The sequence below is a fragment of the Psittacula echo genome (assembly GCF_963264785.1).
Source record: "Psittacula echo genome assembly, chromosome: 14".
Lineage (NCBI taxonomy): Eukaryota > Metazoa > Chordata > Aves > Psittaciformes > Psittacidae > Psittacula > Psittacula echo.
Genome location: NC_137750.1, coordinates 5,904,122 through 5,927,117, shown reverse-complemented (window position 1 = coordinate 5,927,117; position 22,996 = coordinate 5,904,122). Strand labels below are relative to the sequence as shown.

The following is a 22,996-nucleotide window of genomic DNA, read 5'->3' as shown; positions in this document are numbered from 1 at the left end:
GCTGTCAAGGGCAAGGGTTGGAGGTAGTACTACCTGTATGGGAGCACAGTTGTGTTGCTATTGCATTGCTGTACCACCACTGGACCACTTGCATCACATTACTCTCTCATTGTCATCACATTGGCATTGTGCATCCCTGCATCCCGCACAGCCTCAGAAGCACCCTGCTTTGTTAGGATGTCTCCCCACCAGCCATTCTCAGAGGCTGAGGGCCACAGAGATCCCTTATCCTGGAGGCTTTTCCTTGTTGCAGCAAAGCCCGGTCAAGGAGAGGGTGCAAGGGCTTGGCTGCTCCACATCAGTCTGTGAATTGAGTCGGAAAGCCAAGGGCTGCCCAATATATTGCTCTGCTCCTGGTACACCATGTCCTGGTGACATGGGAAGGGCAGGCACACGCCGTCTCCATCACAGCAGCACAGGGCAACGTGTTCCCACCCCCTTTTATAAAAGGCAATGCTCCTGTAATAAAGAATGTAATAACCCGCTGTGCCTGTGTGGATAGAAAACTCATTTGTTTAATAGGCAGCAGTTTGGCTTTGTCATGTTCATTTAGTTTTTAATGACGCACAGTTGTGCCAATATTGATTTTAGCTTATAGGGACTCAAAAAATTTACTATCTGGAATTATCTGAAATGTAGCCGCTTTATCCGGCCGGCAGGAATTCAGGACTCTTCCCACCTTACTCCAGGCTGGTGGTGATGGCACAGCCCAGTTGTGATGAGCTGGTCCCCATCTCACTCATGGTATCACCGAGATGCTCACCCCTGAGCTCCCCCAGCCTCTGGGCATGGGGAAACTGAGGCACAAGGAATGGTTCTCCCAAGTCAACCTTTGTAGCAAGGTTGGGCCCAGGTCTCTCTGCCTGTGCTCCATGAGGGTGTTTGGTGTGAGAAGAGAGGGGCTGGTGAGCAGCGCTGCAGCACAGACCGGCCCCATCACCGCGCTCAGAATGGCCTCCGCTGGTTTCTCATGAGTCAGCAGCTCTCGCGCTCTGCACGGGGCGACAACTGACAGCAAATCCCATCGGCGGCCCCTGCTCCAGCGCAATAACTCGGCAGGATCCAGCTGGAATCCATTTCCCGAGCGCCTCCATGCTCCCTGGCTCTCCCTGGGATAACACAAGGTGATGCTCGGGATGCAGTGACCCTGGCACTGTCCCCATCCCGCTGGAGCTCGGGTGGGGAATGGAGCACATCCAGCTGGAGCAGGGAACACAGAGGGGCCTGGGCAGGGTCCCTCCTGCCGGGGCTCCCCACAATCCCATTCCCAACCTGATGATTTGCCTGCAAGCATGGACTAATTCACTTTGAGGTTTTGCTGCTGTTGATGGGATTGATTGAGGAGCTGCAATTGCATCTCCCTGAAATGCCCCTGGGGCTTTGTGGGAGCACAAGTAAGGGAGTAAATGGCTGATATTTGTGGGGGGACAGGCTCTGGCAGCCCCACAAAGCCGTGTATCCCCCTCCCTGGGTCACCATTCGCACCCACTGCCCTTTGCCAGTCTGGCAGCACTGCAGCATCCAGCTCTGCCAGCCTGTGCTGGGTGTAATTCATTATACAAGTCAGAAAATACATTATTTACTATTTCTCCTATTATTACACATTATTTATCACCTAATCCTGCAGTGATGAAAAGCAGAGCAGCACCTGAACCACCCTGTGATGATGGACAGCCCCTGTGGCGTGCCAGGATGGAGCAGAGACCGGAGTTGAGCACAAAAGGCATGGTGAGGTTGGGGTGTGTGGGGCCCATGGGGTGAGGACATGGCGGGGGGGCAGCCTGTTGCCACCCTCCTGATGGTCCTGGGGAGCAGCCAGACGTTTGGGGGGCTTCATATTATAAGACATTGGTGCCAACGTGTGATGCAGCTCAGTAAGCACGCAAGGATGGAGCCAGCAGCCCCCTGCCTCTGTTCCAGCCCCAGCATGGATCCAGGGATGGGGTTTCCCCCTTCCCTCAGTAACAATGAGGAAAACAAGGGCTGGGGGCTGCAGTCACTCCCTGCACACACCTGGGGGGGTTTAACCTGCAGGTGAATTAAATCTGGTGGCTGAATGCAGAGCAGTTAAATGAACCTGAGCAGGCAAAGCTGGGGGAAAGCAGTGGTTGGTGGGTTTTGTGATGCTGGTGAGCTTGGCAGTGCCTACCTCTGTGCTGGAGCCATCTGGGAAGTAGCAGGAGCAAGCTGGCCCTTTCCATGAGGGATGAGCCACAGGCAGCGCCCATTGGCAGCAGGTAAGATGGACTTCGAGGCTTTTCTGTTGCTTTTGTGAGCTTCTGCTTGCTGGCGCCCAGAGTTATGGGGTGTGAGCAGTGCTTGGGGCTGCAGTGGGCACACATAGCTCTGTATGCGCTTCAGTGTGGTGATTACAAAGGTTGGGGTGCATAAGCAGATGCAATCTGGTCTTAAAGAGTGAGCTGGTGTCTTCCCAAGTCCTTGGCTTTCTGGTCTGCCCTGCACAGCCCTCCTCTGAGCATCAGATGCTGGGGTATGTGGGGAGCTGGGTGTCAGGAATGTGCTTGTTGCAGTTGTTCTGGCCAAGGGAAGTGGAGCTGGGGGGCTCCTGGCACCCCCGGCCTGGCCCTGGCTGCTGTGTGGGGATCAGCAGTGAGTTCCTTTACAGCATCAGCTCCTGGAAGTGTGTGATGAAGTGAGAGTCTTGGATCAGCCCTTAGCAAAGCTGGCTGCTCCCCAGCTGCTGTGCTGGAGAAATGCTGGGGAAGGTGGCCTTTAAATGTTAAGAAATCACATTAAAGTGAGCCAGAGCCTCAATTTTTAATCTCTTGATTTAAAAGTCAGCCTCGAGGTCTGGGCTGTTGGTGGGGCTGGTGCTGCTGAGCTGATGCTTCTGTGCCGGTGGTCTCAGGGTGCAGGGCCAATGCTGAGCTTGCTGCCATGAAGCCAGTGGTTGCACCTTTGCCCTGTCACATCAGATCAAATCCAGCTACCCCTGAGACCCTTCCTGGGGGCTCCTGTTGGCTGTATCCGGCAGGAGCAAAAGCAAGAGTTGGCTTTGCAAGGAGGTGGGGGAGCTGCTGCAGGGCTTCCGGTCCTGTGGATGCAGCTTCGGGTTTGGTTTACATTTAGAGATGCTCCTGCTCTGGAATGCTGCATCCAGAAGATGCTCTGGAGGGAGATTTGTAGCAACCCTGGGAAGTTTCTGACCCTTCTCGGCTTGTTCCTACACCGCTGCTCTCCAAAAGGAGCCAGATCCTGCTCAGAAATGGGACTGATGTGACCATTACTGGGAGATGCCATTGCTCCGCTCTCTGCCAGCTCAGAGCCCCTCAGCTCTGCAGCCCCAGCACTGAGCATGATCTTGTTCTGGGCTTGGAGAAAGATCATAATTGGGCTGAGAAGCCTCAAGCAGCTGATGCTGGGAGAGTGCTTGGGGCTGGGAAGAGGAGCAGGAGGAGAGGGCTCTCTCCTGTTGCTATTCCTTTTCTCACTATTATTTTTGAAGACATCAAATATTTAAGATGCTTCTGTTCTGCGCTGGTTCGGAGGCTCCTTGTGCAGCATCCAAGGGCAGCGTGGAGCTGTTTGATGCCCTTCAGTCCTGCTGGAAATGGAGCATTTGCCTGTTTGTGCCTCTGCCTGGGGATGCAGAAGTGATGCCAGGGCCCAGGGGTGTGCAATGGCTGCACCTCATCCCACACCATGGCTCTGCTGGGGAGAAGGGGCCTGTCCTAAACCCAGGTTTAAAGAGAGGAGTTAACATATCACTCATTGCCTCCAGCATTACCCTGAATTAACTCTTCCAGGAGAGCAGATTCTTCTGGAGAGATTAAAGAGCCACTTCCAATCTTCATTACAACAGAAGTCGTGGGGAGCTGTGCTGCAGCCACTCAATTATCCTCCCCATTAGAAGTGTGCACTTTATCGCAAATCTGGATAGGTCTGGCTTCAGCTCCTGCCTATGGGAGCTTGTTATACCCCTGTCTGAGGCTGCGGAGCCTCTGTTATCCAGTTCCTCTTCCCTGTGCCGGTGTTGACAGCCTGCGGTTACATCTGTCTCCCCTCCCCTTTGATAGCAGAGAAGGACTGGGCTCCTGCAGTCTGCCTCTCACAGGCAACGCTTCCAACCTTGCTTCTCCTTGCACTTCCCAGAGCAGGGAGCTCGGAGGTGGCACGATGCTCCCCATGGGATGCTGCTCTCACGCTTAAAGAACAGCGATGCTAAGAGTCAGTGCCTTGTCCAAGGAAGATGAGGGATGCTGAGGCTGGATGAAGGACGCTCTTGGCTGTTGTCCTGCAGCCTTTGGATAAGGCTGGCGGTCCCCGAAGCGCCTGACATCCCAGCAGAGACTTTTCCGTTTCAAACAAAGCCTTGATCTTTTTTTGGAACTGGCCTTGGTTTCAGACAAGAGTTTTTAATTCGGGCCCAGCGCCGCGTTTCGGGTTTGACTTTGATGCGCCCTCTTCAAGCAGGAGGTAAAATCACAGCTTTCAAATCCACAAATAGCCCCAAGGCGGGTTCCTGCTGCCTGCGGGGCCTGTGGTGGCTGTGCCAGGCCAACCCCTCATTAGCTGAGGTCTCCAGCAGCAGCCCGTGGATGTGCTGCTGCTGCTGGGATCAGGGGTTTCCAGAGAGGAGCTCAAAACCCCGATGAGCACTTGGAGACCCACACATCTTCACCCCCTCCAGAAGAGTCTTGGAGAGGCAAGAGCCGCACGACGTGGCTCTAAGCTGGTCCATGTGTTGTCATGATTCCCAGTGTAATTACAAGTGATGCTGCCCCAAATTGTGGCTCAGAAGTTGGGATCCTCAATACGCTGTGTGGTGGTTTTGGAGGACCAGGCCAGAACTCTCGGCTGATGGAGAGATGCCCTGCATGGGGGAGACACAGCAGCACAGCCTCCCACCCAGGCATTGCTGGCATGTCCTCAGTGTCACTGGATAGGTGACACCAGAGCCCCCTGCCCTCTCTGTTCCATGAGATGTGCCAGCTCTCTGCTTTTCCACTCACTCCTGGAAAGAGCTGGGCTGTTGCCTGCTGAGACTTGCTCCTGCTTGGATGGATTTGGGCACATAAGAGCTGGTATGGAGCAGGCAGGGCTGTACTGCTGGGGCTGGGAGGGAGGATGTGCTCTGGTGGGAGCACTGCTGCGAGATCAAAACTCAACCAGTCTGCCCGGGTCACTATGGGGAACCAGGTACCTGTGCAAGTGAGTAATAAATGGCTTGCACCTTGGCAAGATTAATTCTAATAACCATAAATCAGTGCAGGCACCAGGGACAGACTCTGAATTTATGGCCCCAGAGACAGGAATTCCTGTTCTTTATGGAACAAAGCCCTGATCCCAAGGCAGCCCTGTAGCCTGCTGAGCATTATCGTGGCTGCAGCATGTGTTGGTGCCGGGGAGCAGGGTCTGAGCCCACCACAGTGGGGTGAAGCAGCCCCTCTCCCTGCTTGTTCCAGCCCACACTGGGGAACACCTCCTGGAGAGGCGAGCCAGGATTGCAGCCTCCCACTGCACATCGATCCCCGTCAGCTCGGTTGCGATGCCAGCCACGGAGCTGATTAATGCTGGGGTGGGCAAGCGCTGGGTTATTGTTCAGTCTCTCTTCAAGAGGTCGATGGGAAATTTGGCAGTAGCTCTCCAAATAAGCAACGTGCACATGAGCATTGTCCCCCAACCAAGGACTGCGCGCGGTTTACACACGGGTGCCTCTACTGCAGTGGAAATGCACACCGGGGCTGGGGCACTAATGCACAGTGGTATCGATGCTGGTGGGGAGAGTGCTGCCTCCTCTCTGCCCTGATTTGACCTGGCCATGCTGGGCCTGGCTTCAGGCTAATCTGCTCAAGCTTTTATTTCACCCTGATCCTTGTAGGTCCCTTGGCTCAGCAGTACTGTGTGTGCTAAGAGGCTGATCCAGCACTCAGGATAGCTATTTCCTTCTGTGCAGATGGTGGAGGTCCTTGGGTGTTAATGCTCAGTAGCAGCCGTGACTGAGCCACTCTCCCCAACAGTACAGCAAGGTACTGTAGTAGTGTAAAGCACGGACATCTTCAAAGGATGTGCATTTAAGGCCTGATCCTGTTGGGAGATTTGGGCTTGAGGAATTGCAGGATTGGGCCTGTGGGGTGGTATGTTATCTGGGAGGTGCTGCTGGTTCATCTCTAGGCATAGAGCTTATATTTTTCGAGAACTTAAAAAATATTTGCTTTGATGATCTTGTGGCAATGAGTTTGCTCATCGCCTCGGGGCCAAGCTGTGTCCCCTTCTCAAGGACCCGGTGATGATGCTCTGAGGGCTGTCGGAGGGGCTGGGGCATTGGGAGAGGCGAAAGCTGCGGGGGGGGGAGCTGCTGCTCACACTGACGGGGACACCGGGCCGGGGGGGACACAACCCGACCCTCCCGCTCCGCACGAACCGGGTGTGGGGAGACGCGCCCGCCGCTCCCGCTCCCCCCCGCGGCTCCGTGCGCGCCCAGCCGCTGCCGCTGGGTAGCGCTCGGAGCCGCGCCGTCTCCCCGCCTCCCCGGCTCAGGCTGCCGCCGGCTCCGCCGAGCCCCGCCGCCGCCGCTCACTCCGCCGCCGCACCGGAGCAGCAGCAGCATCAGCAGCCGGCCGGAGCGCCGAGAGGGGTCGGCGTGGCGCCGCCAGCCCGCCCGCCGCGCACCGCCGGCGGCTCCGAGCGGGTCCCCGCGCCGCTGCGCGGCACCGCCGCACTTTCCCCGGGGGTACCCGCTGGTGTCGGGGCGCAACGACGGGAACGCCCCCCCATCCGTGGCCCGGAGCCGCCGAGGCGGGGATGTCCCCAGGCAGGAGCTGAGCGCTGGGGAGGGGCCGCCCCCCCGGACCCCAAACTTTTCGGCCCCTGCGGTTTGCTCGGCTCCGGGAGCAGCCGCGGTTCCCGCAGGGGCCGGCGGCTCGGAGCCCTGCGCTTCCCGGCCCCCTTTCTGACGCGGGGCGTAGCGCTCGGGGAGGGGCTCGCCCGCCGGCCCCGCTCCAGATCCGGGGGTCCCGGCTGCGCACGTCCCCGTGGGGGCTGCACACGGTGGGGAGCTGCCTGCGGACCTCCGCTGCGCCCCAGAGGGAGCCTTTCACCCCGCCGTGCTCGCCCCGAGCAGCGCTGCTGCGGGGGTTTCTGTGCCGGAGCCCAGAGGACGCCCCAGTGCTCGGCCCGCAGCGGGGCTGGCGCCGTCGCCGCCCCCCGGATTATAAAGTCGGGGAAGTTCCCCCCCCCCCCGCCCCGGCTCGGCGGAGCCATGGCCCGGCTCGGGAGCTGGGCGCTGCTGTGCTTCGTGGTGCTCGCCCTGCCCGGACCCCCGGGAGCCGGCGCCCAAGGTAAGGGGATACTGGGGGAAGGAGGGGGTGAATCCTCCAGCCCCGGCTTTGGGTGCTGGAGATGGAGCGCGGGGGGTTGCGGGGGTCCCTGCGCCGCTCCCGCCCTGCCGGGTCGGGGAATCTTTGTGCCAGCCGGGGGGATATGTGCGTGGAGTGGGGCAGCCCCCGAGCTTCTGCTGTCGTGGGGGAACAGCATCGGTGGTGTTGGAGAAGCGCCTCCGGTGCCAAGCGCAGCCCCGTGTCCGGGAGCGCTCGGCGGGGGTGAGGAGCGCGGTTCTGCCTCCTCCTCTCCTCCCCTGCCCCAAAACTGCCCCCGGGCTCGGGATGAGGGGTGAACGCTGCTCAGAGCATGGGGTAGAGATCGCCCTGGACCGCCTTCGGGAGACTGAGCATCCCCGGGGGATGGCGAGGGGTGAAGGCACCCATCTCACCCCCTCCGGGAGAACCCCCGTTACACCGCAAGACGTGGGGTGCAAGTCTGGGGAGCTCCCGAGGAGCAGCTCTTGCCCTGGTGTTGCTTCCATCGACCTCCAGCCAGCTGCTCAGACCGGGCTGGGGCTGCAGTGGTCTGAGCCCTGAGCCCCCGGGGTGCCTGGGGGTCCCTGAGCACTCAACTGCCCTTTAGTGACGCGGTACCCCCGGGCAGGGTGAGCCCTCGCTGCTCCTCACTCCAGGGCTCTGCCATGGCTCGGTCTGGTTTTAGCTGCTCCTCTATCCGCGGGGGATGTAGAAACACTTTGTGGCCCTTTGGGGTGCAGCCGGGGTTCCAAGGGGCTGGGAGGACCCCGGGCTCCCGTCCTCTCCGCAGCAGCGAGGCTCCCCTTGGGGCTGCAGCGCGGCTGCCTCCATCCCTGCCGCTCGGACCAAGCGGATCCAGGCTGTGAAATGTGGGGAGCGCAGTGGGGTGCAGCCCCGGGGGCCCTCGCCCACGACATTTCTTGCCCTTGTTTGCGGCAGCGAGCGGAGCCAGAAGTCCCCGTGCGCTCCCGTCCTCCCGCTCCCCCTGAGCCTCCCCCAGCACTGCTATAATTTCTCAGTAATTAAGTTCAGAACATAACATCTAAAGCGGCAGTACATTATCCGGGCAGGCCCTGTGTGGGGAGCTGTGAAGGTCTCTTTGATTGATTCACTCCCTTGCTGAGTTTCTCTTCTCCCGGCTGGCGTCTCCGGCTGGCGGGTCCTCTGTGGTCCGTTTGTTCCTTGCCAGCGGGACGGGTTCCTGGTGGGGAACAATCTCCTTCCCCCTCTCCGTGGGGTGGATGCCGTGGGGCTGTGCGTGCTGCAGCCCTTTGGAGGGGTGGCGAAGGGGTTTTGCTCTGCTCTCCTGGCGCAGGAGCCCGGCTTTGCTGCGTCTGTCACGTCCTCGCGGGCGGTGTGACATTGCTCGGTGCCCGTCACCGTGGCAGGCGGCAGCCACGGGCACAGGGAGCATTGCCAAAGCCTGGCACGTGCCCGCCTTCCCTGGCTGCATCCAGGGTCACCTCCTTGGCTGTGCTTCCTGGGAGATGCTGGTGGAGCACTGGGATGAGGGAGATGGAGTGGGCAGGATGCTCGGATTCGGGCTCAGCCCCATTGCGGTGGGGCAGGCAGGGCAGCCCCACATGGGCATCCCTGCAGGGCTGGTGGTGAGGGGCAGCGTGAGCGGACGCAGGCAGCGCTTTGTGCCGGTGGGATCGATTCAGGCAGCCAAAGAAAATGGGATCAATAGGGAAGGGGAGGAGGAGGGGACGACGGGAGACCTCTGCGGCCTGGGCGCAGGATGAGACACTTTAATACCTACAGTCAGTAAAACAAAGGCCCCTCATCGCCTGGGAATGAGGGGATGGAAGCTTAATTACAGCCCGTCTGGGCTGTGTAATTATTAATTACCCCCGGCAAAAAATAACTTATTGGTTAGGGGCCTGGTGCTAATTACTTGGAGCCAAATGCGGTGCTGGTGGTGGCTCATCAGTCAGTGGGAGCTGTGTCGCAGTGCGACCTATGCCGGTGCCATGGACCCCCCCACCGGGGTCCCAGCCCCTTTCTCCCCACTTCTGACAGGCTTTTTGCCCTCCAGGGATGTGGTCCTCACCCCCTCAGTGTTAGAGGCACAGCCTGGGAGTCCCCTTTGCTGGCACAGCACCTCTAATGGGATTGAGGAGCCTGCAGCCAGTTCCAGGAGGGATTTGGGAGGCTTAAGGTTCCAGGAGGGATTTGGGGCAGGGGCCTGAGATGGGCAGCTTCCACCAAAGAGGCTTATTAGAGGCTGGGGTGGGGGAGTGCCAGCATTTCCTGATACCCACATCGTGCACAGAGGGAGCTGAGTCCCTGCCCATTCCTGAGGATGGGATGCTGGTGTCAGGCTCATGCCAGGGTGTCATTGAAGGATGCTGCCAGTGTCCTCTGTGCCGGCGGCAGCAGGGAAGGGCAGAGCATGGGTTTCTCCTGGCCTTACCCTCCTCTTCCCCACAAGCACAGCCATCACGTTAGGTCTGGTGCAAAGCTCTGGCTCAGGAAGCAAAGTGGCTTTTAGGGGAGAGGAAGGGAAGATTAAAATTTGATGCTGCTTTGGAAGCCATTAGTGACCAGGCTCAGCTGTGCAACGTTGATGACTTGATAACTGCCAGGGGAGGGGGATCCGGTCCGTGTCACCCTGCCCCGTCGCTGCGCTGGTCCCCAAAGGTTTGGGGTGTCAGGGATCCGAGCCACGGCAGCGCTTGGGTATGGCACCGTGCCCTTGGGATGGGAGCTGGCTCCATGGGGCAGAGCAGGCAGGATGAGGGGTGCCAGTGGGGGCTATGGTCTCATACCCACCTCCACTGCCCAGAGTGCTGGCCAAGGGGGGCAATGTCAAATGCTGCCCATCCTTTAGTGATGGGGAATAGGTTGCGGTGGCATTTCTGCTTGTGGGAGCAAATGAAGGAGCTAAAGGAGGGGAAAAGGAGGAGGCAGGTTTGAGAACCTGGGGAAACACTGATAATTAAACCTGGAGGAGGAAGGGTGCATCATGGCATGATGAGAGGTGATGCTGCCTTTACCTTGGTAGGACTTCATGGACCATGTCCTTGTTTCCAGCCCATGCCTGGAGCTGATCCCTCATGTGGCTGGTTCCTGCCTGGGGACGAGCTCCAGGCACACCACACATTACTGTAGGCCCTACACAAACTGGCTGGGGGTGCACTGTTAGTGGGTCGCGTGTCGCTGGGTGACAAATGGCCAGTGCCAGCCCGGTGATACATCTGGTGCTGTCAGAGGTGATGTGATTGCGCTAACGAAGGGCGAGCGGAGCCCTCGGGCTGTGCCCGGGTGGGTGGCTGTGGGGCTGTGCCGGTGCCATGCATCCCTTGTTCCCTTTGGTCTTCCAAAGCTCCTGTGGGGATCCAGCACCATATGGGGCTGGGATGGCTCAGGTGTAGGTGCTGGGAGCAAAAGGGTGTCCTGGGAGCTGCTTCAAGTGCAGGGGGCATTGCATGGAGCTGCTGGAGAGGATACAGGACCAGGGTCACTCAGAGATGCGGTGATGACACTGGGACCTACCTCTTTCCCATTGCTGCGCTGTGCTTTGGGGTTCTCCCCCCCTGCACCCCCATGGAGGTGGGTCTGGACTCAGGGTGTGTTCCTGCTATCCTGTTCTGGCAGGCAGGAATGTGCTGGCAGCAGCTCCCTGCATTGCTGGTCCTGCTTGGCATCCCTCACACCCTGGGCACGCTGGCAATGCTGTCAGCATAGGCACTGCCCCAAGCACCCCTCTGTGGGGCTGGGGACCGGCAGTTGAGGTTGTGTCCACTTGGCTCCCAGGGGTGCTTTAGGGAATTCCATCCCCTTGGCTCCCAGGGATGCCTTAGGGGGATTCCATCCCCTTGGCTTCCAGTAATGCTTTAGGGGGATTCCATCCGCTTGGCTCCCAAAGATGCTTTGAGGGGTCCATCCCCTGGTTCCCAGGGATTCTTTGGGAGTGCATCCCACGCTTTGCTGCCTGTGATTCCTCACCTTCCCATCATCTCCTCTGCCTGACGCCGACCACCTGCCTGTGCTGGAGGGAGGCAGCAGCCCTCCCCTTGCCCTAGCCCTGCAGGGTGCAGGAATGCCTGGCCTGGAAAGCCATACCGGGCTCGGGTTGCCTGGGAACTGGGAAACCTGATCCCTGGGAACGGGGCCGAGGGCAGGGGACATTCCTGGGCTGCAGCTGGTCCCCAGCCCCCTTTGTCTCCCCGCAGCCCTTGGCCCCCTCAGGAATGGGGACTCAGGGTGCCGGGGGCTCTGGGCCTCATGCAAGGAGCATCCCTGGGGATGCTGTGACCGGCAGCTGCTGCCTGCTCTGTGTTGTCACCTCCCCGCATGGATCAGTGTCACCTCGTGGGCTGGAGAAGGCCTTGGGCACTGGGACCAGCTGCCACGGATGCCAGCAGCTGGGCATCCCATCAGGCATTAGGGACCAGTGATGGCATGGTGGCAATTCCAGGAATGCTGGGTCCCTCCATGCCGAACCCACCCCCCCTCCTATCAACATCCCTTGTCCCCATCATCCACCTCAGTGGCAGCTCCTCAGCATTCCAAGAACTCTCCCTTTATCCATAGGCAGCCAAGGGGGAAACTGAGGCACGGGCAGAGGTGGCAGTGGGTGCAGTGGGATGGGGACCATGGCACGGTGCCGGTTGCATCCTGCTGCGATAGAGCGGCTCTATCGGCTCCCATCCATCACTGCCAGCCCCACGAACATGCCGAGGTCCCCGGTGAAGGGGAACCTTGATGGCTTTGACCATTAGCAGCAAGGAGCCGTGGAGCTAATTTTAGCTGCGATCATTAATTGCTTTTGCCCTGCTGGGTGTGACGACAGCCTCGAGTCCTCGCCGGTAACCTTGAGCCCTCCTGGCTCCCTGCAGCGGCAGGGCCAGGGATGGGTTTATCCATGGGAATGCTGGGCTCTGGAGGGGTTTATCCAGGATACTGGGGTCCGTGCGTGAGGCTGGCAGGGACTGGGGTGCCTGGAAGGGTTCTGCTACCGCTGGCTTGCAAGGAGGGGTGTCCCTTGTGCCCCCAGGCCTGTGTCTGCAGGGCTGGGGTGCGTTTGCCAGGATGCTGGAGGAGCTTGGCCCTCTGTCCCTATTCCATGGGGCCATCTCTTCCCAGTACATCCCGGTTCACTGGCTGTGAGCTGTGGCTGGGTGAGGAAATGGAGATGAATCTAGGGCACGGACTGAGCATTAACTGTGGTTTTATGGGGTCATTTCTGTTCCTTATCCCTGCCAGGAGCCTGTGTCTCCCTGTGAGGAGCAATTGAGTGCTGGGCAGTGCAAGTGGCTGAACCCAGGAATCGGTGTGGTGGGATGCTCAGTGCTTCCTGTCCGCCTTTTCCTCCTTCTGGGCTTGGAGCACAAAGTCAGGCTGAAAGCGTGGGGGAAGTTTGCATGGATCCAGCATCCCTATTTCCAAGCATCCCGTGATGGTCTGGCTGGGGATGTGCCGGGGCGGGAGCTGGATGCGGACATGCTGCCGGATCCTGGCCCGGCATGGCGCCGGGATAGATGGATGGATGGAGGGGGCTGGGGCGTGGCGGACACAATAGCTCTGGTTTCAGCAACCCGCCTCCTGCATGCCTGAAAAACAGCTGATGGCCATGAAGGGGGATGAAATGGGATTAGCTGCTGTTTCCAAAGGGAGCGCGTCCTGCTGAGCCGGACAATGAGCCCGCTGTGCCCCTGCTTCGTGCCTTGGCCCTGGCTCCCTGGGTCTCTCAGGTCCCTCGTGCTCCAGGTTTGGGTGCTGCACAGGCGCCTCAGGGTGCTTGCAAGAGGCTGGAGACCATGGGGCAGGATGGGGACTTCTCACCCCACAACAGCATCCAATGGGTCCCAGGGGACCTCGCACATCCCGTGCTGGGGTGGCAGCAGCTTGGGGCTGCTATGCTGGGTGCCCAGTTTGAAGCCTCACATCTGAAACAGAGGTGTGAGGAGCTTTGTGGGGTGGGTGCCGGGGTGTGGGGCACGATGGAGCCCATCACCGTGTGCCGGGGTGGGCACCACGTGCGGCCCCAGCTGCAGCACTGCGGCTCCAGTGAGCTGGAGTGAGCTGATGTTTATTTTGATAATGAGTTCTCGATGCATTCGCAAACTAACAACATCAGCTCATTAGGGTGGGATGGTTAATTCAGAGCTCTGCCCTCGGGAGAAGCCTGCCGGCTGCGCAAGGGAAAGCGCCGAGCACCCTGCCTGTGTGCATGGGGTACATGGGGAGGAAGGTGATGGGTGCCTTCATTTCCCCGTGTTCCTTGCTTGCAGGGTGGGATGCAGGGTTGGAAGGGCAGCGGCAGGGAGCTGAGCTGTGCAGTGGAGGGTGGAAACAAGGCATGTGCTGTGAGCAGGGCAATGAGCTGGGGAGCGCTTCACCTGGGGCGGTGGCGGAGCCGCGCTCGCTTGGCTTCTCCCCATCAGCTTCACGTCAGGCTGGGCAGCAGCGCTGGCTTTCCCGCTGGAATCGCTGGCCCGGAGTCACGGCGTCGGCTGGAAAAGCCCCTCTGGCTGGGACAGCCACAAGTGTGGAAATAAGCGCAATGATCAGGGTTCGCTTCCTTGCCCTGGAAAATCAGTGCATGGCTGGGGGGGGGGATTGGCAGGCTGTGAGTTATTCCTGTCCCCCATCTGCAAACAGAGTGTCTGGGAAGGAAAAGCTTTGGAAAAGCCTTTTTCCAAGGAAAACTCACGTTCGCCGTCATGCTGCAGCTATTTATGATCCAAGTGAGCAATGCAATGACTAATTAATACTTAGGAAAGAGGATGTCCGGACTCCTCCCCAGTACATCGGTGGGTGCGCGGTGCCCGCTGGCTCCGGGAGGGGACCAGAGCCGCCGTCCCGCTGGGCACGGGGCCGGGGGGAGCTGGCAAAGGGTTTTCCATCCCGCGGGGCTGGAGGCTCCATTGCGTCAGCGCCATGGGAAAGGCTGAGTGGGGTTTGTCTGTGGTTTCTGCCTCCTGTTTTTCTTTCCCCACTCCCTTGCTGAGATTCCCGTGGTGAGAATGGAAAGAGGCTGCTTGTCTCTGTGTGTGTGTGTGTGTGTGTGTCTGTGCTGAGCATCCTGTGAGGGTGGAGGATACGGGGGGGGGATGGATGCCCTTGCAGAAGTGACACCCCAGGCCCTGTTGAGGCTCCCATAGAGCAGGTCTGGTGCTGGCTTTGCTTTCCCACCCCTCCTCAGCCTCAGTGGCCACAGTAGTCCAGGGCTGTGATTTCCTTCCAGGAACACCTGAAGGATACTCTCTATGTGCTCCATGGGGCTAAATCCAGCCCAGAAGCGTGTTGTGCTGCATTGGGCTCATGTGTCATCCATCCCACCCAGCACTGCAGTGATGCTGGGGTTGGAGTCCAGGGCTGCGGGGGACCCTCACTTTGCTTGGCTGCTGGTATGGAGCCTGTTGCTGCCAAATCCTCATGTGGAAGCTCCATTCCTGACTGCAAAGCCTTTGGAAATGGGACTGGGAAAGGCCCTTCCACCCCTCCAAGGCTCTGGGGAAGGGGATGCATGTTTCCCCTCTCACCTGCCTGGAATGCTGGTGGCTGTTGGTGGGTCTGGAGACGATGTCTGCCCCTCCATCCTCTCCTCACTGTTTTGGAGTCTTCTGGGGAAGCCAGCAGCAGGATCTGGCCCCTCTAATGGTGTTGAGTCACTCTCTGGGTGTCTGTGACTCACAGCAGTGACCCAGATAACGACAGAGCTGTGGAATCAAGGGGTCAGGAGGATTTGTGGCATCATCACAAGGAGTTTGCTGGGGAAGGAGTTTTGACTGGAGCCTGGAGCTTGTTAAACATTCCCAGCTTGGGATAGGGCTGTGCCCTGCATGGGAACGTGCTCAGCCTCACAGGGCTGGACTGGGAGGGCTCCTGTCCCCTCCAAGGAGCATCCCTGCATAGCTTCTTTGCTGCGGGTCCCTTGCAGCTCCATGCTGGGGTCTGTGCAGTCAGGGCCAGCTTTGGGGATGTTTAGGGGCCGCATGGTCCTTCAGAGCACAAAGCTCTGCCTGTTGCCCACGGGCTGGGAGCACACAACGGTGCCGTGTGTGTGCCTGTGCCGGGTTTCCCGGGACGGGAATGTTGTTCTTTCCAGGCGGGATGTGCGCGGCGCTGGGTGTGCAGGGCAGGCAGGGACGCGCAGGCACACAGCCCCGCTCTGTTCACAGCCGCCCGGCTCAATGAGACACTGTTCCCCAGCCAGGGCTGCCTTGGCTCCGGGACCATCTCAAGCTGTACCTGGCCTATGTCAGCACCGTGGTGCACCCAGGATGGGTCCCCAGTGCTGCATGGGCTGAAGGATGAGGTCCTTGACGTGGGGGTGATGCTGGCACTGCCTTGGCTCTGGTGCAGTGGGACATTCTCCAGGTTTGGGATGCTCTGATGGCTGGGGACATGTGTGATGTTTAGTGAAGTGGCTCAGGATGTGACCGCGATGGGATCATCTCTGCTGAGAAAAGGGAGGTCCTGAGCATGCACCATGGTGCTGAGCTCCATATCCCTTTTGCACCCCTGTTGTCCTGGGGCAGCCATGCTCATCTCTACATGTGCCCCATCCCTGGGGGGGGTTCAGCTGGGCCTGGTGAGGCCCCCGGCTCAGCCAACAGCCCACTGAGCCCTGGGAGAGCCCCCGCTGCTGAAGAGGAGCTTGTTATGGAGCCATCCTGCTTTTAATTAACAAATTAAAATCCTAGTTAACAATCCAGCCCCAGGGCTGTTGGAGGCTGGGAGAAGCCGGAGCGTTTGTTATGGAAACAGCAGTTAATTAACAAATAAATAAATAACTGGGGGCCTGGAGACAGATGTGGGAGGAGGAAGGGGAGATGGCAGCGTGGTCTCACTGGCAGGAAGCAATGCGGGAGGAAGGTGTGCATCCATCCATCCATCTGCCTGTCCTGCGGGATGCCATGGCCCTGGTGGGGTAGTGATAACCCTGCTGGGTGCAAGGGGCTGTGCCGTTGATCTGGCCATGTACTGTGCTAGATGCACCTTGGTTTTGGGCCTTCTGGGCTCTGCCAAGCACTGTTGGCTCAGGAAATCACACCCACTGCCTGTTCCTAGAGCCCGAGGCTGGGAAGCACAGAGATGGATCAAGTGTGACACTGACAAAGCTGCTGTGCAGTTCGCAGGTGACACCGGTGCTGCGCTGGGGCATTGATTGCTGGATCCCCTGCATCCTGTGATCGCTGCCGATCAGCATCTCCTTTACCCTGGGCTGGGTCTGTGCAGTGGGATTTGGGTGCTGAGGCCGTGGCTGTGCCCTGCAGTGGTCAGCTATTAACCACTGGGTTGTCACGGAGAGCCCCAAGCTGGTGAGCAGGGGTTTGGGATCACTGTGCTGCTCCCCAGTGCACTGTCCCCCTGTCACTGTCACTGCCAGCTCTGAGGGCAGGGGTGGCTGCAGGGACAAACATGGAGACGTGACCCCGCTGCCAGCCCACACCGGGGCCCTGCAGGGGTTTGGAGGGGTAAGGAGGTGGCAGAGCCCCCGTCCCTCCTGCATCTTCCCCTTCCCAAAGGCTCCAGGGGAGAAAGCCACTTTAAAAGCCAGCGCTGGTGGCATCACACGGGCAGGAGCCGTGCTTCACTGAGCAGCTCCTCCAGCGCCGCATCTCCCTCAGCCTCCCACCTAATCCAGTGAATGCACCCCTGCAATCCGCTTATGGCGTGTAAGGAACCCCACATCTCCTCCGAGGGAGGAGCAGGGCAGTGGCACCAGAGCTGTGCCGAGTCCATCCTGGCTCCGGCTCCCATCCTTTGCCAGACCCCTCCATCGCTTGCACTAGGATGTCTCCTCCAGGCACCCCAATGTGGGTGATGTGCTCCCCTGCTGGGGGCTGGGCCCATGTCTCAGGGACTCCCCTCCACCACAATGGCCTTTGTCCGGTGCGGGGGAATCGCTAAAGCAATGGCACAGAGATGCTGATGGAGATGAGAAGGTGCCCGGTTCTACCTTGTGTCTCTGTGGCTGAGCAGGAGCTGTCGCCTGAGCTGAAGGACCAGGATGCCCTTGTCTGGCTGCCCATGCCCCTTCTCCATGACAGAGCTGCAGCTCCTCGTGCTGCGAGCAGTCTGTGGGCTCAGTGCGAGGCATCGGAGCAGAGACGAATGCGTTTCAGCAGCAAGGTCATGCAGGGTATGTGCTGGTGGCAGATGCTGGAGAGAGCCTCTTGCTGCTCCATCCTGCTCTGCTTTCCCTCTCCAAGGGCTGCACTGGTGCCCAGTCCAAGGATGGATGGAGGGATGCAGCCACTGTGAGATGCTCCCGCATCCTCCGAGCGCAGCAGCGCAGCCCTTCTCCAACCTGCTGATGGCTTGGGGCTGCGGCCCCTCTTCCGTGCAACAAAGCTGGTTTTATTCCTGTGATCTCAGTGTGAGTGGGGCCGAGCGAGGGAGGCTCTTCAGGCTGCTCTGCCTCTCTTAAAACCCCTCTTAGCTCTGCTCTGCAATTGCTTTACAAGAAGCAGCTGCTTTTCGACATCGCTTCTTGCTGCAGCTTCCGTCATCTCCCCACTGCTCAGGGCTTGGGCTGTGGTGCTGCTGGAGGGATGGAGCTGAAGCCTCTTGTGCCTGTCTTAGACTATTGGGGAAGGCAGGAAAATCAAAGCTAACACAGGGTTTTTCCAAGCAGCAAAGGAGAGGGTGTCAATTATCAGCTCCAGCATGGAGCAGCAGCAGCTCTGGGGCACTGTTTTTGGGTCCCCCTCTGTCCCAGCGCACGTTTGCTGCCTGGGAACCTCCTGGGAATGGGGAACTGCTGCAGCTGGACAGGGCTGGAGGGGACGTTTGGGGTTGAGGTCTGCTGCAGCCCAGTCAGGCTCTTGGGGGTGGATTGGAGCTGTGGCCAGACGGATGGGGGTGTGCTTTGGGGTGGACTTGCCCTGGATATGTGGGTCCTCATCATCATCTTGGTGTTGCTCCTGCCCTTGAGAAAGGGCAGTGCTCGGGGTGGGTGGGAAGGCGCTGTGTGGATGGAAAGAAGGAAATCCTGGTCGACAGGGATGGGGAGCCAGGCTGGGGACCATGCTGCAGGGATCAGAGGGATGATGCCCTCCAGTGTGCACCACGAGCTTACAGGTCCAAGAGCATCACTTTCAGCTGAACCCCCCGAGCTGTGCCATGGCCCTGCTGCCTCCCCATGGCAAGAGCATTTTCCACATTGCTCTCACATCCTCGTGCTGCCGGCGGTGAGCACGGAACCCCCCGGCTCAGGCTGTGCCCTCTGCATAATGCAGGAGGCAAGAGCTGTCCGTGGGGGCTGCAGATAAACGGGGTAAATGGCTGAGAAATGGAGCGTGTCTGTTGGGAGCCACCGCGGCCGCTGTCAGCACCGGTTCCTCTGCTTCCCATAGCCCCAGCTGCGGCCGGCCCGGCACCGGCACCAGTGTGGATGGGAGCAGGAGATGGATCAGAGCCCATCGGAGCATTGGAAATTGCATTTCACGGGCGGGCTGGGATACCAACCCCAGCGCTGGGCGCTCCGAGAGGAGATAAAATTTGATTAAGGAGCCCGCTATTAATTTATGGCGAGTATGCTCTGGATAGTGGAGAGGTTGCTTTTAATTAATAGCCATGAGGAGAGTTTGAAAGCTCTTGGTCTCAGTGGGGGGAGAAGGGGAGGGAGAGGAAAGGCAGGGGAGGGAGGGAGCAAAGTAAGTTGTGAGGATTAATGGACACAGCTGCAATTATCAGTCTTTTTCTTAGAGGAATGAAAAATAACTGCATTAGAAGAGGCGCCATGGGGTGGGGGGGAATGCGGGGAGGCCTGGCTGAGCCACAGGGCTGAGTGCTGGGTGCCTTTGGAACTGCTCTGTGTGCCTGTGGGGACACCTCATAGCCACTAGCCCAGCTTGGGGTGGGTACAAGGAATGGCTGGGATGTTCCTGTACTCCTGGGCCTGCCCTTTCCACTGGGATCAGGACTGAGGGCTGATGCTGGGATGGATATTGATGGGTTCAGTGATATTGATGGGCTGGGGAGGATGGAACCATCCTGCCCCACTGCTGGTGCTGTGTGAGCCACAGGGAGGCTGCAGACCCCTGCCTGCCCCTTCCCCATGGCACTGCCTGCTCAGGTGTTAGGAGGGTGAATGGGGCTCACTAAGGATGCTCGCCCCATCTCATCCCTGTACCTTGTCACCCCCAGGCACCCGGTCCCCACTCGGCAGCATGATGTGCTCCGCAGCTTCCCAGGTGCCGGGAGCATTCAGCATTTCCATTCCGTGTTTGCTGTTTATGAAGGGGAGGAAGCCTCCTCTCAGGAATGCTGATGGCCCTGGCACTGAGCACTGCTAATCCCCAGCTCCGGAGGGGACCGTGGTGGGGACACCAGGAGCAGTGCCCTTGGTGCCATGCGGACATGGGCCCGGTGACTTTCCCAACAGCCACTGAAATATTGATGCCTCCCAACCACACGCTTGCATCCAACTAGCAGGAAACGTAACTTAGCCAAGGGATGGCTCCTGAGGCAGCAGCGCAGCCCTTGGCCTTTACCTGCCCCTGCCCAGGTCCATGGCCATGGGGTCCCCCAGCCAAGGTGGCCGTGGAGGGGCCATGGGTTGTCCCCACGGCCAGGGTCTCTCATTGCACCCAACCATGGCTGGGACCCCACTGGGTTGCTCAGGGACATCTCGGTTCCCCATAGGTGCTGTGGTGATGTTAACCCATGCCAAGACAGGTCCCCTCCTGCCCCGGGGATGGGCAGCGGGGACCAGGGAGCCGCGCCGCAAGCCTGTTACACAAATGAATAATAAAACCGGAGGAAAATTACCCTCTTATTGAAACGTGGTTTAGGAATCAAACAATTATTGTGGTAATTGAAAAAATGTGTCCTTAAATTAAATGCACTGGTTCCTATTAAAATTTTAGTGGATTTCTTCTCTGTTTCTTTCCCCCCCCCTCCCTCCCTCCCTCCCTGCCTGCGCTGGCGGCTCCAGGCTGGTAATTATAGCACGGGTTTCGCTTTCTCTTTATTGTTTTTTAATCTCCTCGTGCTGCGCTGCGCCCGCCATCGTCTGATGCAGCAGAGATTTAACTTCATCGCCCCGCGCTGGGGGGGGCCAGGGCGCTCAGTGGGGAGGGGAGCAGTGGATGTCACCCCCTGTCCGTAAGGGACATAGAATCCCAGATGATTTGGGTTGAAGGGACCTTAAAGCTCCTCCAGCTCCAACCCCTGCCACGGGCAGGGACACCTTCCACTGGAGCAGCTTGCTCCAAGCCCCTGTGTCCAACCTGGCCTTGAACACTGCCAGGGATGGGGCAGCCACAGCTTCTCTGGGCACCCTGGGCCAGCGCCTCAGCACCCTCACAGGGAAGAACTTCTGCCTAAGAGCTCATCTCAGTCTCCCCTCTGGCAGGTTCAAGCCATTCCCCTTGGCCTGTCCCTACAGGCCCTTGTCCAAAGCCCCTCTCCAGGTTTCCTGCAGCCCCTTCGGGTACTGGAAGACTTTTATAAGAACCTGGGTGTCCCATGAGCTGCTGGTCCCTTATGGCTGGCTGGGGGGACTTGTCTCATGCCCCATCCCCACCTTCTCTTTGCTCACTGGGGTTTGCTGAGCACAAGTGGGGGGTCTCATCCTCCTTCTCCCCACCAGCAGCTGCACAGAGCACCCTGCCCTGGGCAGGCATTCCAGGATTCCTCTGGGCTTAAACCTTCCCGCCCCTTCCCATCAAGAGGGATTTGAAGCCTGGAGAGGGGGGCTTAGCTCCTGGCTCACCCATTACACCCAGGAATTAGGATCCATTACTGCTCTTTAGGTACAACCAGGGCCCCTGCTCTAAATCCACATCCCCTCCCCTCACTAATGCTCTGGGCTCAGACCCAGCTCTATGTAAATAAAGTGCAGGGACAAAGATTGTGATCCCATTAGGCAGGATTAGTGCCTTGTGAGGGCCTGGCATTAAAATGTCACCAGTGATGGAGGGAGAGAGCTGGGGTCATCCCCATTCCCATCCCCTTTCCCTAGTGCCAGCTTTTCGCATTCTATGTATCCCATCCATCCCTGCCTGCAGCTAAGCTCTGGGTGTGGGCAGGACAGGGATGGAGTGGTTTGGTGGCACCTATTCCATGCAGGGGACTGTGCCAGGCTGGCATGGCATGGTATGGCATGGCACAGCACCCGACTGATGGCCTCGGGAGCTCAGCACCACCCTGTGCCACCGGCAGATGTGCAGATGTTCCGGGACTGCCCCTCGCTGCTGCCTTTGCAAAGTGATGAGTTTCTGCAGCAACTAATTAGCCTCTAATGAGCCAGTGGAGAGTAAAGAGGCACAGCAGATGGGGGAGAGGTGGAATTAGCAGTAATGACCCTTGGGTTCAGGGGTGGATGTGGTGTCACACACCGGGATTGCTCCCACTGCCCCCAGGACCTGTGGGATCGTGGCCTCTGTCCACGCTGCCCCTGCAGTGGGCAGTGAGGTGATGGGTGATGAGGTGATGGGCACCCCTGTGCACCCTGGATTTGGTGGTGCCATGGCCTATGATGCTAACAGGATGATGTGACAGAAAAGTCCCCTTGGCATATGGGGAGCAGAGCTGAGATGCTGCGTGGCATCAAATAGAGGGAAACTGAGGCATGGAAGGCTGGAGCTTGGTGCCATCTTCACCCTCGCAAGGGACACCAGGTGCACCTGGGACTCCCTGCCCTGCCTGGGATGTTTTGGCTTTCCCAAGGGATTGGAGGAGGTTGTGGGGGGACGGAGAAGGCTGCAGTGCCCTTTGTGGATGGGTAACGATCGATCAATGGTGGAATTAGGAGCTGCCTCTCCTGCTCGGAGCTGTTCTTCACCCCTTAATGCAGAACAGATGGCTCGGGCGCTTCAAAGCAAGATGAGCCTGAGCTGCTTAAAGTCAAATTAGGATGTATGCAAACGGCCTGTGGCCCGGAGGAAGGTATGCCAGGAGCACCCTGCATCCCAAATCCATCCCAAACGCATCCCAAATCCATCCCAAACGCATCCTAAATCCATCCCAAGTGCTTGGTGCTGGGATCAGTGGGGGGATGCCTCTGGAGCACTCAACCCAGGATGCTGAGCCCTGTGGTTTCTGATGGGGCTCGCACATAGGTGACCATCACCAGAGCCTGGGCATCAGCCTGTTTTGCTGCATGGATGCATTGGCTGCATCTTGCCCTGCCTGGTCCATGGCTCATCTGCTGGTTTCATGCCTGAGGTGTTCAGCCTTGGGGCTGATGTTCGGCTTTGCCATGGCCTCAAATGGATGCTGCAATAATCCCACACCTCCAGCCTGGCGTGGGTGAAGCTCTGGCATTGCAGGTCAAGCTCCTGCCACAGCGTGGTAGGGACACGTGTCCACACGTGTCGAGGTGGCACACACCATGCACGGGCACTGAGCCCCTTGACTGCATTGAGAGGTGCCTCAGTGCCCCAATCCAGCCTGGATCTGGTGCAGGAGCAATGGGATAAGGACTGCCCGCACCAGCCAGCGCTGCTGAAGGTCAGAGAGGAGCATTAAAGTAGGGAGCTCTCTGCTGCTCCTTCCCTGCCTAATGACTCGCCTGGCATTTAGCATCCCTGTGCCCACCCCGGGGACACGCAGCAGGGGGGGTGTGAATCAAACGAGCATCTCCACATGGATGCAGCAATTGGCACCCCCGGGTGTGCAGGAGGAGAGGACAGGGACCCCCAGGGCAGCTCTGGTGGTGTCTCTGAACCCCCGTGGCAGTGGGGCGCCAGCCCAGGCTGAGCCCATGGGCA

General features: G+C 59.1%; 1 protein-coding gene across 1 annotated transcript in view; it reads left to right on the top strand.

Moving 5' to 3' along the window:
• Nucleotides 1-7,222: 7,222 nt before the first annotated feature.
• SDK2 (sidekick cell adhesion molecule 2) overlaps nt 7,223-22,996 on the top strand; it is a gene marked incomplete at both ends in the record, with an annotated part of 42,040 nt that continues 26,266 nt past the window's right edge. Inside the window, one exon of the mRNA XM_080629527.1 lies at nt 7,223-7,301. Within this exon, the coding sequence (XP_080485653.1) occupies nt 7,223-7,301 (79 nt within the window). The remainder of the gene's footprint in view (nt 7,302-22,996) is intronic.